We start from the raw sequence: 14,053 nt of genomic DNA on the forward strand, positions 1-14,053 counted from the left end.
GGAAGGAAGGAAGGAAGGAAGGAAGGAAGGAAGGAAGGAAGGAAGGAGCTTGGTGGAAGGAGAGAAGAGGATGAAAATAAGCATTTATTAAGCGCCTGCCAAGGCACTGTGCTAAGCACTTTACAAATATTATGTTGTTTGATCTTCATCACAACCCTCCTGGGTAGATGCTATTATTAACCCCTTTTATAGTTGGGGAAACAGTCTGAAGTAGATGGAGATGAAGTGACTTACCCAGGGTCATATATCTAGAAAGTATTCTCAGACTGCATTCAAACCCTGGTCTGTCTGACTCCTAGCCCTGTACTCTAATTACTATACCACATAGCATTTATTAAGTGCTTACTATGTGCCAGACACAGTACTAAGTTAACCATAATTAATAAATATTTGTTGGATATCAATGTGGTAAAGTGCCAGGGATGGAATTTGCCATCAGGAGACTTGGACCACACTCTTGACTATTTTTTATTAATCGTGTGACCTTGGACAAATCACTTCGCCTTTCTAAAGTTTACTCATCTGTAATATGACAGCCTAATAAGACCACTTGCTCTTTACTGGCCCTTCTAGTTATAAATGCTGCAGACTGAATGAAGAAAAGGTCACCTGCCCTCCAATACTCTATATCACACCAGGTGACTAAACCAAACAAACAAAGTCTTGCAGAAATTTCATCAAACATACAGTTCAGTCAATGGTAGAAAAAAGAACAAAATGGGAAGTTCTATGTTGTGCCATTCATTTTTAGGAAGTTCTTTATGGCCCAAAAGTAAGTCAGTAAAGTTTTCATCCTGACTTCATAACCCAGTAATTCTCCCCCCTCAAACCCAATCAGTGTTATGTAGTCTTCCCTTCTGAATTTTAAGACAAGTAGAAAGTATTCAGTCCATTGAAGAAGTTGGGAACTGTGAGCTTGTGCTAAGCATTTTGATTGATGGCTCTCAGAATTTGACCCTCTGGGCAAAAGCTAAAATTTCCACAGAACCCCTAATTAAAGTAAGGTTTATCAGGAAATATGTTATTTGCATCATAGTCAAGGTTTAGGAGAAATCTCAGAGGATTGGAAGACTGGTTCCTCCCTTAAGTGTTTTGCAGGGAAAGGAAATTGTCGATTTTTGTAAAGATTGGAGGTAGAGGAGTGTTGGAGAGTAGGAGAGAGTTCTATAAAGTAGGAAAATCCTGACAATGTAGGCAAGAGGTTGAGCTTTCTTGGACAGTGTGTGTGTGTGTGTGTGTGTGTGTGTTTTCTTGGAATGCCCAATCTGATGAACTCCTGGGTAACAGGAGAAGCTGATAATTTGGAAGAAGGAGGCTGTTGAGGAAGGGAGATTTGCTTCTCCTGCTTTCAGGTCTTTAAATTGTACCTAAGGAATTTATCTGGCAATGATCAAGAACCATTCCAGGTTTGGGAATTGGAATTTACCTGTTGCAGAGCTTCAGAATGAGTAGAGTTTCTGGACCTTTAACATCACTCTAGTCAGTTAGGGTAGGGGGTAGGGAATGAGAAGCTGCAGGTGATGGGCAGAAAAGAAGAAAATATAGACCATACCAGGAACTATGCTAAGAATGCAAAACTAGGTATCTGCATCCTTGCTCCCATCACACCAAGGAAGGAGATCCAAATAGCCCTAAACCTTTTATTAGTAGCTTTATATTTTTATAGAGACAGGCATAGTGTAAAGAGAGTGGATTTGATATCTCAAACACCTGAGTATGAATCCTGCCTTAGATATTTATGAGGCTCTGAAAACCTGGGCAAATAATCATTTACTATCTTTTGGCCTTTTTCTACATCTGTAAAATAGAGATCATAATAGCACTTATATCACAGGATATTTGTGAGGATCAAATAAGATAATAAATGTAAAGAGCTTGTCCAACTGTTTAAGTGCTATATAAATGTTATTTTATTAATATTATGGTAATTATCATTTATGTAGCATTTTGAGGTTTCCAAAATGCTTTACAAATATTATCTCATTTGATCTTCACTACAATCCTGGAAGATAAGTTGAATTATTATTTCCATTATACAGATGAGAAAATTGAGACTGAGAAAGTTTAGTAACACACCGAGGGTCACACAGCTAAGTGTTTGAACCAGGATTTGGACTTAGATCTTCCTGACTCCAGGTCCAGTACTTTCTCCATGGTACTATCTAGCTATATCTACCATTATTGTTGTTGTTGTCACTGTTATTAGTCATGATTTCTTGATATTCCTTCATCTTTGTTTCCCCTAATGCCTTTGTTATGTAAAATATGTCCTCAGTGACTTCTTGGTTCTTGAGTGACAATAATCATAACAAAGTGATCTATTGCTTAACTATTTTTCTCAAATTTCTTTGAAGTACAGATAGCAGAATTATCACCATTTCTATTTTACAAAAGAGGAAACTGAGGCTCAAGAAGGTTTCATGACTTGCCTATGATCATATATCTTTTAACTGCTGAAATCAGGATTTGAACTGAGCTCTCATGTTTCTAAGTCCAGCTTTCTTTCTACTCTGTTTCACATTTCTAACACTGTTTTTCTCTATGGAGAGAGAGAGAGAGAGAGAGAGAGAGAGAGAGAGAGAGAGAGAGAGAGAGAGAGAGAATTATACACTTGGGTTATAAACTCTTCATCTTATGACAAGATACCATAAAGCTGCATGTAGTGAGAGGTTTGGGTTTTTGAGATGATCAGGAAAGGAAGAACATATTCTTATTTCTCTTCAAAGCTTTTTGGGAATCTGTCCCATTGCTCCTGGCTAGCTCTTGGCAAGTTATAGTTAACAAGGGGGAAAAGAGCTAATCTAAACTGGAAGCAGCACCTTGAAAGCACTTCTTCCCCCTCCCTCTACAAAGTATGGTTCAGCTGAAGAGTTTTGATTTTATGGCTTAGTCATGCACTTACTATTAACACTTGATGTTGCCATGATGCTAGCAATGGATTTCCACCAGTCATAAGAACTGGGATGTGATCATTTTCTCAATTTCTTTTGTTAAACTACACTTACCTCATGATAATGTTTTCAAGTTCAGTTGGAAATGAGAATTGATTAACTTTGCTTGCTGACTAGAGCCATTATATGGAGAGGGAAATTCCATTTCTTCCTTTAAAATGTCTCCCAGATTGCCCCTTTCCTCTTCATTCCAACTGTCACCACTCTGATTTAGTATCTTATGAGCTCCTGACTACAGCACTGTTTATCTCCTGCAAGCTGACTGCATTCTCTAGGTCACTCTAGATCATTCAGTATACTTCTGTCATTATTGTAGTGTTATGGAAAGAATATTGGATTTCTATTCAGAAGACTTAGATTCTGCTCATAAGATTTATGACCTTAGTCAGTTACAACCTCTCTGAGTCTCAATTTCCTCATCTGTAAAACAAAGGTAATATTTTCACCACTTATCTCATTAGGTTTTATAAAAAGTACCTAGAAAACTTTGAAGTGCTACCTAAATGTGAGCTAATGGCATTTTCCAAGTAATTACATAAATGTAATTATCTTTCACAATACCACTTTTATCACATAACTTTCCTATGCAAAAACATATGGTTCTGTTTAATTCTATAAACATTTACTAAGCTACTGAGTGTCAGGTGCTGTCCTAGGTTCTGGGAATAATAAGACATAAAAGAAGGGGCGGCCAGGTGACTCAGCAAGTAAGATCACCAGCTCCAGTGTCAGGATGACCTGGGGATCGAATCCGGGCTCAGATCCTTAGCACCACACCCAGAAATAACTGGCCGTGTAACCTTGAGCAAGTTACTTAACCCCAATTTCTTAAAAAAAAAAAAAGACATAAAAGAGTTTTTAAAAAGTTCTTTCTCTTGCAGAGCTTATATTCTGCTGCATAATTGATGGTACTTTATTGTCATTTGCATCAATCTGCTTGTCTTTCTAGGTTTTCCATGATTTGGCCTTGCCTTCTCTAGCAGAACTCACCTCTTATTATTGCCCAACTTGAAGCATTTGCTTTGGGTGTCAATATCCATTCACAATCTCTGGACAAGCTTTTCTAATTACCATTACTGTCTCTGTGTTTTTGCTCATTCTGTGTCTTCATTAGAATACCATCCCTCTTCCACTGTACTTTTCTAAAACAAAGGCACTTGAAATGACTATAAACATTTATCTAAACCTTCCCCTGCAGTTATCTTACTCAAATTTCAAGTCCTAACACCTACATAAAATGTTCTTTGACTATAGTCATATAGTGACAACTCTTTTGCTTTAGATGCTATTTATTAACTCCACACTGTGTACCAGGCACTGTACTAGGAGCTGGGGATACAGAGATAAAAGGTAAACAAAACAAAAAAAAACACCCTATGTTGCTATTGGATTGTTGCCAACTCTTTGTGATCCCAAGGATCATAGCATGTCAGTCCTTTTTATCCTTCACTGTCTCTTGAAATCTATCCAAGTTCATGGTTATTGCTTCTATGACACCATCTTTCTATCTCATTCTTGGCTGTCCTCTTTTCCTTTTGACTTCAATCTTTCCCAGCATCAGGGACTTTTCCAATGAGTCTTGTCTCCTCATTATGTGGCCAAAGTAAGCTTCAGCTTCAATATTTAGTGAATAGTCTGATTAGTTTAGTCTCTTTGCTATCCAAGGAACTAACCAAAGTCTTTTCCAGCACCACAATTTAAAAGCATCAGTTTTGTGGCTCTCAGCCTTCTTACTTAGCCTAACTCTCATGGTCATAAATCACTACTGGAAAAACTATAGATTTGACCATATAGACCTTCATTAGCAAGGAGATGTCTCTGTGTCCAGATTTGCCATAGGTTTCCTTCCAAGGAAGACGAATAATGTACTGAATAACCTTACCTTATTTTGGAGGTAGAGAGGAGAGGAAAGAGAGAAGAAGAAAATGTACACAGATAGGGAGATGCCACATAATTTGGGGGGATGGTTGGATTAGAGCTTTCAGCTAGGGCTGTCAAAAAGGGCCTTTTGATGGAGGCCATACTTGACTGGAGCCTTGAAGGGAGCAAAGGATTCCAAGAGGTAGAAGTGAAGAAATAATTCCAGGCAGGGGAGATAGTCTTTGAAAATATATGAAAGCAGAAAATGGGGAGCCATATACTAGGAACAACATGGAGGCTGGTTTGAGTGGTACTTAAGAGTGTATTGGAGTGAATTGGTGGCAACAGTTAGGTAGATTGGAACCTTGACTTGGAAGGATGTTAAATCCCAAACAAGAATATTTTTTTCCTGAGGCAATAGAGTACCCCCTGAAGATTCTTGTGCAATAGTGTTATATGACCAGGCATATAAGGGACATTATTTTGAAAACTGAGTAGAGAATGAAATAGAAAGGGAAGAGGCTGAAAAAAGGAGATCAATTAGGAGGCTTTTATAATAGTCAAGGTGAAAGATGTTTGGGGCCTACACAAGGATGGTGTCCTTGTTATTAAAGAGAACGGAGCAAACGGAGAGATGTTGTGGTGGTAGATTTTGTGTAGACAAGACTTGGAAATGGATTGAATATGGGAGTTTAGTTAGAAGGAGTTCAGGATCATGCTGACGTTGTGAATCTGGGTGATAGAATGAAGTAAGTCCCTCAGGTATAGTCTCAGAATTTCTGTTGTACCTGTGCCACAATTTAATACTCTTCATTTTTATGAATTCCTTGTGGTTTTAGTCTATGTTAGATTTCTTTTATATTCTTAATAGTACCAAGGATAGCACTGGACATATAATAATCAATTAATAACTTTTTTGTCAGTTAATTGACTTTTGTTTTCCTTTTGCTGTATAGGACTTCAAAGTCAAAGATTGATAATAAAAGACCATCTACACTTGAAAAGGATAGCAACTTGGCCAAGAGTCTTCAGCAGTATCTCACTTACCTGAAGATTCTCGCCCGGGCCTCGACTCCTGATGTATATCCCCGGATTAAGAGTGACAAAGCTGCTGTTCAGGTTGTAACTTGTGACTTTGTCTTCCTGACTGTCTTCTCACCCATTCTGTCTTCTCTCACTTGTTCTCTTTTGCAACAAGGTTATTTTATCTAGTTTTCTCTAGATTCTTGGTACTTTTCTTTTAGAAGTTTCACATTTTGGGGGAGCCTTATGATTTCTGATGCTTTCTGTCATGCTCCAGGGGCACAAAAAAATGGTGTAGTATATTCAGAGCCCCAAAGACCTGGGTTCAAATCCTGTTCCTGAAACTTATTACTTGAGCAACTCTTGGCAAGCCATGTAACTACCAGGAAACTTAGGACTTATCTACAAAATCACTAATAGGTTTTAATTGGCTTTGGTGGAGGCAATGTCACATTGAATGAAATCATAAGCCCTTCCAGTATTTGCATAGACCAATCATGTTCATTTCTGGTTATTCAATAAAATGAAGAAGTGAAACAGAGCTGAAAGTGAGTATTAATGATATAACTCTTGGTCTTTCAGTCATTTGATAAGCATTTATTAAGTTTTTATTATAAGTTAGACAATATGCCAAGTAGTGGGGATATGAAGAATCACAAAATGCTGTCCCATCTCTCAAGAAGCTGAGTCTTTTGATGTCTTGGTGTCATTTTGAGAATGTAAGAAGTTACCCAAAGCCTAGCATAAGCAGCTGCCCCTATGAGATGATTTGATGTGGAATGACTACTCTCACTTATATTGAAGACCAGAAAGGTTTTGAAGGAAATGACTCCTCCCCTGCTCCTCTATACTGCCTCCCCTGTAAATTCTCCAGTGTTTCCTCTGGAATAAGGTGTTGTGTCTCTGGAAAGACCCCTGAAAACATACACACATGCAATCTGAGTGGGATCAGGTTTTAATATCAGCAGTCAGTGAGTACATTAGTGCAAGTTTGCTAGCTGTCACTTAATAAAAAGCAGAGTCTTAGGGAATGATGCCAAGGACAGCTGAATTTTGAAGGGGAAGATGTTTGAAAAGTCTTGACTGCTAACTAATGAGAGTAAGCAAAACATAGAGACCCCAGAAGAAGGCCACAGGCAGGCAGGAAAGAGCAAGAGACATCACTGAATCCCTGCTGGGCTTGAGAAGGATAGGTGCTAATAAAAAAACAAGGGGATGCAGAAAGGAGGAGAGAGATGGCAGACACAATTTTCGTGACAAACTTCAATTACATTGCCATGTTACCTAGTTTTAGTCCTGGCTTTTGTCATCATCAAGCCTAGAATTTCACTGCTTGCACGTGTCAACTATCTCAGAGAGGACGGTGGATCACAAAGAGCATTTTAAAGAAGCAAAATAAAAGCAATGCACTGAAAAATAAATGCATAGCCATTGCAGTCCTTTGTTGCTTTCAAGCTGCTAGATTGTGTTTTGGGGAACAAGCACACACACACAAAACCACATTCTTACTGAACTTGGGAGGAAAGGCAGTTGTTTGCAAACAAAGCAACAGTTGAGACTGGGCACAATCTGATGTGAGACTGTTATACATCCTGACAATCAAAAATGGAACAAGACAGAAAAACACAGGATTTTCCTTGACGTTCTGGGCATCTGACAAGCCCTCTCCTGCTCTAGTTTTTGTCCCTGCTTCTGAGAATCATCAACTTCTTGATACTAAGACTTAAACTAGGCTATTGCTAATCAGATTCCAGTCCCAGCCCTAGATCCAGAACTGGAAGGGATCTCAAAAGCATCTAGTCCACCACACTCATTGAATATGTACCCAATGTAGTGCAGATGCATCCTCATCTCGATTCTTACTCCCACTGAGTTTCTAGAGCTAGATTGACTATATCTCCCCATCAGTAATACCTCTAAGAGGTCAGAGGTGATTCTCTAATGCCAACAGCTTGAGCCCTCGTCAGTATACAAGATTATCAATTAAGAATAATATTTTAGAAAGGGCTATTTCCTGAGGTATTACAGTGAGTACAATTTGGTACAAAATGTCCTTGCAGACATCGATGACACTCCGTTAAGAAAATTGAGGTTAAGATAGTTGAAGTGATTTGTCCAAAGTCACACAGGCAGCTTGGTGTGACTATGGACAGTGTACTAGAACTAGATTCAAGGAGATCTGAGTTCAAATTCTGATTCACATAGGTAATAGCTATGTTACCCTGCTCACTGGAAAGACCACTGAATTTGCCATTAGGGGACCTTGATTCAAATTTGAAATTTCCTACTTGTTAGTGGTATGACCTTGAGCAAGTCATTGAACCTATCTGAGCCTCAGGATCCTCACCTTGAAAATGTGGTTGGTTGGACTGGGAGATTCTCTCCCATGCTGAATCTATAATTTTATGAAGGCCAAAGTGTTTCCTAAGATTATAGATTCATAGCTATGAAAACTATTGTCCTGGTGTCTTTAGGTTAAGAAGTAGAAGGGCCATTTGAGTTAAGCATTGTCAAATCAAGGCGTCTTCCTCCAGTTCATTAAAAATAACTATTTTTGGATAATCAAAATTTATATTCTTTCCTTTCAATTATTCTCCCTCATTGGAAAAGAAAAAGGAAAAAAAACCCTTGCAACAAATATGCATAGTAAGGCAAAAGAAATTCTTGCATTCATGACAAAAATAGAATGTCTCATTTTGTATCCTGAGTTTATCACATCCCTGTCAGGAGATGGGTAGCATTCTTCTTAATGGGTCTTCTGGAATTGCAATTTGTCATTGCATCGATCAGCATTCATAAGTCTTCCAAAATTGTTTGTCTTTACAGTGTTGTTGTTATATTTTATATATATCTATATATCTATATATATATATGGACTGTCCTCTTGGTTCTGCTCATTTTTTCTGTTTTTTTATTAATTTTTTTTTCAACTAACAAAAAGTCTATCTTCATTCAGTTCCAAATTTCCTGATGAGGACATTTTGATTAAGAGGAGATTTTTCCAGGCTTCCAAGGAAATTTTGTTTTTGGTTTTTGAAGAGCTGAATATAAGACTTTAATTGGAGAATGAGATTTAGGGCTAAAAAGGAAATTTTAGATCATTTAGTCATTTGATCATAGATTTTAACCTAGAAGGAACTTTCAAGGCCATCTTGTCCAACCCTGTAATTTTGCAAATGAGGAAAATGGGGCCCTATTGATAATAAGTGGGTTTTCCCAAGATCACTTAGGCAATATTTTTTTTAAAAAAAGGATTTGGACCTAGATCTCCTCCTAAATCTAAATCCCGTACTTTCTACCAGATTTCAGATGCTAAAGTCCTGCCATGAAAAGTGAAGCACAGAATGGGACAGGTTAGGAGACCTGACCATTTCAAATATCATTATAATAAAATCATATACAGGACTGAGAAATGTCTCCTTGTTTCCAAAGAGAGTTTATATTTAAGTGGCTCTGGAGCAGTCTCCAAATTTAGCCAAAGATTGATTAGGGAGGAATTTAACATTCAGTAATAGGAAGCTGTCCTGCCTCCATACCATTCAAATAATAAACCCTACTGAGGCCCATAGTTATCAGCTGAAGAAGTGGTAGATGAGACTCTAGAGGAGTTAGCAGTGATGGTAGGGATGATTAGACTATTTCGGGGGGAATTAGACTCTTTTGTGAGGTGGGAGCCTTCAAACTTTATGTTTCCCTTGAAGGAGAAGCTCCAATGACACTGTGCCCTTAGAAATGTTGCCTACCGCCTGACATCATGGGAATTAGTGTGGTTGGTTCCAAGAGGTCTTCTGATCTATGGCTGTAGACACTGTAGGAAACCCTGTCCCAAATGTACCCTGAAACAACTAAAACAGTACCTGGGACAGTCATTTGGTACAAGGGGCTTTGTTGTACCTTGTAGCAGAGCATGACATATTCTGTTAACAATTCTAGCCTCAGACAATTGAATCTGATTCCTTGGGAGCAGAGACTGCTTTTTGTTTGCCTTTTATGCTCAGCTCTCTTCATAGTGCTTTCCATATCTAAGTGCTTAACAAGGATTTGGTGGTTTGGATTGGATGAAAGCCCTGTAGGGAGAAAACAACTTTATTGAGCAGTATAGGTGAAAATTTGATAAATGTTATAAGTTATATGCATTTAGCCTACTTTAAAGTATCTTCATTCTGCATTTTTCTCTGAACCATGATCCCTGCCTATAATGGCTCCTGCAAAGGGAGGGCATGCATATGGCTTGTACTCAACAGTCATTCTCATTTTCTCCTACCTGAACCTTGGACTCTGCTTAGCTTGGAGAGTTAAACTTGGAAAGTTAACCTTATGTTGCCTAGAGTCAGACTTTCAAGTCACCTTCAGGCCATTTCTACACTTTATCTATTCCCTTCCAGCTCCCCCTTTGTTTTGTCTCAAGTAGTTCCATTTATAACACATGGGTTGGTCCAGAGGAAACAGACTAAAGCAACACAGGACAACAAGTGAATTGTCCCAGCTTTTAGAAGAAAAAATCTAGCCCCTAAACACCAAAATATCTTATAAAATATAAGCAACCAAAAATTATATTCCTTTGAACAGAGTACCCACATTTAAGGATATGGTGGCCCAAGTGGAAAAAAGGGACTATAATCATGCAGTAAGAAACTATAGTCATATGTGGCTGCAAGTGTATTAAAAGCATAAGTATTTCTAGTTGTCTTGTCATTTGTCCTGCCACTGAACTTAACGTCTCTGGAAGAGAGAGTGAGGCTGCCAATTTGGAGCAACTATGCCTCATTTATACCTAGTTCATTTTCAAGATATCACCTTTGTGATGTCATTGGTCCTCTTTGAAAATTAAGGGACAACAAAAACAACAACAACATTTTGCCCCGCTCCCTCATTAGAGTAGAAACTCCTTGAGGATAAAGACTGCCTTGATTTTTGGATTTGTGTCCCTAGCACTTAAAATTACAGCTTAATAAACGTTCTGCTTCTCTATCTGTACAGTTCATATAGGTGGTACTACTTAGAACTCAGATTGGAAGGTATCTTGAAAAGGATCTAGGCCAATGATCATTTTTAAAGCACTTTATTCTGGACGTTGTGAACAAATAAAATTTTGATACAAAGTAGACGGAAAAATAGGCTTGTACCTGAAACTGTTCTATCATATTTAACTTATATTTCCTATTTCAGCGTATTACAACTTCATTGTGTAAATTTCAAAGCTGTCCTATTCATCTGCATGCCCTTTGGACTTTGCTACTCTTACCTTCTGTGAATTTTTTTTTTAGTTATCAATAACCTTTTTTCTTTTCTTTCTTTTTGATAAGTCCTTATTATTAATGCTACTCCCTCACTAGCCTTCCCTTCTTCACTGGAAACAAAAAAGCAAAACTCTTTTAACAAATATATATTTAAAAACCTCCAAACTTCTATATTTTCCAAATCTGAAAATGTATTTCTCTTTCCACATCCTGAGCCCACTTTCTTTGTCAGGAAGTGGGCAACATACTTCATCATTTATCTTCTGGAAATTGTGGTTTGACTAATTCATTTTACAGATGAGAAAACTGAGGCCTAAGAAGTAAAGTTACTGACACAAGCAGGTCTCCTGACACATAGACACCCATTCTTTTTATTTGTCCAGAGTGTTTTTTTCTTAAACAACTTTCAGTAATCTACACTAGTTATATCAATGTCGAATAGAAACAGATCCTTGCAGATTATTGACTTAGAAAACCACAAAGTAACTAGTTAAGCTGTATTGTGTCTTGATTTATTTCGTTCAACATTTCCCAATTCCATTTCGATCTGGTTTGAGCAGCACTCAGCAGTTGGAGTTCTGAGTCTGGGATCTCCTGTTATAATTGTTATACTTCTTCCTGAGATTTAGGGTCATCCCAGTTTAAGGAAGCAGATAAGTGGGGCTGTTGAAATAGTGAGGCCAGAAGGGTAAATCTCTGTGTTGCTATTGCTGGTAGCCCTGAGAAGTGTTTGACCTGGCAGGAAGACCCAGAAATGTAAAGTGAGGGCATGAAGTAGATTCCATTCTGGTGTGATGCACTTTCAGCGCAGGTTTTAGAGCTAGATGATATTCTGGATCAAATATCTTTTTAAATGGATAAAGAATACATATGATGTCCCCAAAAGGCACCAGTCACATGACCATTTTCATAGTGTTACCAAGGACAGTTTTTATCTCTTTAAAATTGAAAGGTAGAGACAAAGCTTTCAAAAGCTTTCAGAATCTACAAATCACTACATCTACATCCAAGTGGTTTGCAGATAATAGTGTCCCCCTAGTACATGACAGTGACTGTATGGGAAGTAGGAGTAGGAAGAAAAGCCTGGGGAGGAAATAAGCATGTCTTCACCTACTATTTCCTCCTTGATCTGAGTAGCTCTTCTTTAGGATGCTGAAGTCTTAGAGGTCATATGAATCTGTTTTCTCATAGCTTTCTATCATGGCTTTCCACTCAATGCAAGGGACTTCATATTTCTATAACCCATTAGTAGGGAAATGCTTCATATGGTCCATTTCATTTTAGCCTCTCAATTGCATTTGCAAGGTGGGCAGTGCAGTGTTATTATTCCTGTTTTGTGCATGAGAAGACTGAGTTTAGTGAGGTTATGGTTTGCCCAGTCAAATTCACTAAATAGAACAGCTTGAATTGGGTCTCCTAATTTTTAGTCCAGTGTTCTTTCCAGAACTCTGTGCTTCCTCCTGAGGGCAACTGCTCTGATGATGCCAGGGCCTTCCAGTCCACCTGCCTGAAGGGTCATTTTAGAGGAGTGGCATTTTCCCTTTATGACTATATGTCTGTTGTAGACCTTTCCATTTCCAAATGAATGATTCAATCCAATGAAATAAGCTGGTATGTGTTTGAAAGCTATTCTATAGCTTCTGAATTTAGTCATCTGCCTTAAAAATGGAAGAGGATAAAAAAGAAAGGAGAGAGAAAAGGAAGGAGTGCACTCTAAGCATGAGGTATGTTTGGTTCACAGCACAGTGATAACCAGCATTTCTCCCAAGTCTCTTGAATATTGGTGATTTAAATATATACAAATAGATGAACTTTTTCTGTCATAGTCAGTCTGCCTCTCCTTTGTTTTATACTTTTTCTTCATCACAAGGGATGAGTAACTTTGTACTCAATACTAGTTAATGCAACTGGATTTCTAGATGCTTTAAATGTATACATTACCTTATGTTCTTCCAGTGTTTATGTGTAATCAATAGCCACTAACCAGGGTGCAGCCCAGTGATGTTTTTAGCAGGCCAAATGGGGAGAGAGAGCATGTTCATTAAAAGTGGCAATGACTCAGGAGAAGCAGGAAGGAAGGGAAATAAGCAGAAGTGTCACAATAAAAGGAGTTTCCCGCTTCTACCCCTCCCCAACCAGAACTAAAAGGGGAATTTCAGTTCCTCTGTAATTATCATTAACTTCACTTGCCTTATTCTCTACAGAATGACCTAGAACAGCAATAATCATAGCTGGCATTTAAGTAGCGCTTCAAGGTTTCCAAAGCACTTTCTGTACAATATTTCATTTTATCCTCATAGCAACCCAATGGCTCAGATGCTGCTATTCTCTCCATTTTATAAATGGGGAAACTGAGGCCAGGAGAGGGCAAATGACTTGCAGTGAGTCATATGACACAGTAGTGTACAAGGCAGAATTTGAACTCAGGTCTTTGTGAATCCCCAGTTTAGCAAGATATCCATAATGCCACCCTTCCTTCCATCCTAGAAGGGACATCTAATTTATTTCAAACAGGAGCATTTAGCTAAGGCTAACAGGAAAGGGTCACTGGGTTTTTCAAGAAGATTCCATTTATCCCTTATCTAAGTATAGTGGATAAAGTGCTATACGTGGAGGCAGGAAGTCCTGAGTTCAAATTCTGCCTCAGATACTTACTAGCTGTGTGACCCTGAACACCTGTGCTTTAGTTTCTTCATCTGTAAAATGGGAAAGCAGAATTTTATGGCCTCAAACGTTCCTTCCAGCTCTAAATCTGTGAATCACCGAATGATATTTTGCAGCCATTTTCAGATGAACAAGTTCCAGAAACACATGGAGGAGATGAATGTCTTCACTCAGCTTTACCATGTGTTGCTGCATATAGCTTTCTTTATCAAAATGGAAAAAAGCCACATGGGCCTGGAATCTTCCTATTAGGCAGGGAATTCAGCTAAAAATCAGCTCCACCCTTAGGCCTATCCCATCCCAATGTTAGGCACA

At 38.3% G+C, this 14,053-nt stretch overlaps 1 protein-coding gene across 1 annotated transcript in view; it reads left to right on the forward strand.

Moving 5' to 3' along the window:
* The window catches only part of LOC138159851 (receptor-type tyrosine-protein phosphatase N2-like), a 1,065,359-nt gene that overhangs the window by 601,214 nt on the left and 450,092 nt on the right, over nucleotides 1-14,053 (forward strand). The window contains exon 5 of the mRNA XM_069086126.1: nucleotides 5,768-5,930. Coding sequence (XP_068942227.1) covers nucleotides 5,768-5,930 — 163 coding nt within the window. The remainder of the gene's footprint in view (nucleotides 1-5,767; nucleotides 5,931-14,053) is intronic.

This window comes from Petaurus breviceps, unplaced genomic scaffold, assembly GCF_028583685.1.
Source record: "Petaurus breviceps papuanus isolate PSGF00001 unplaced genomic scaffold, PetGlider_PUasm1.0 178, whole genome shotgun sequence".
Classification (NCBI taxonomy): domain Eukaryota; kingdom Metazoa; phylum Chordata; class Mammalia; order Diprotodontia; family Petauridae; genus Petaurus; species Petaurus breviceps.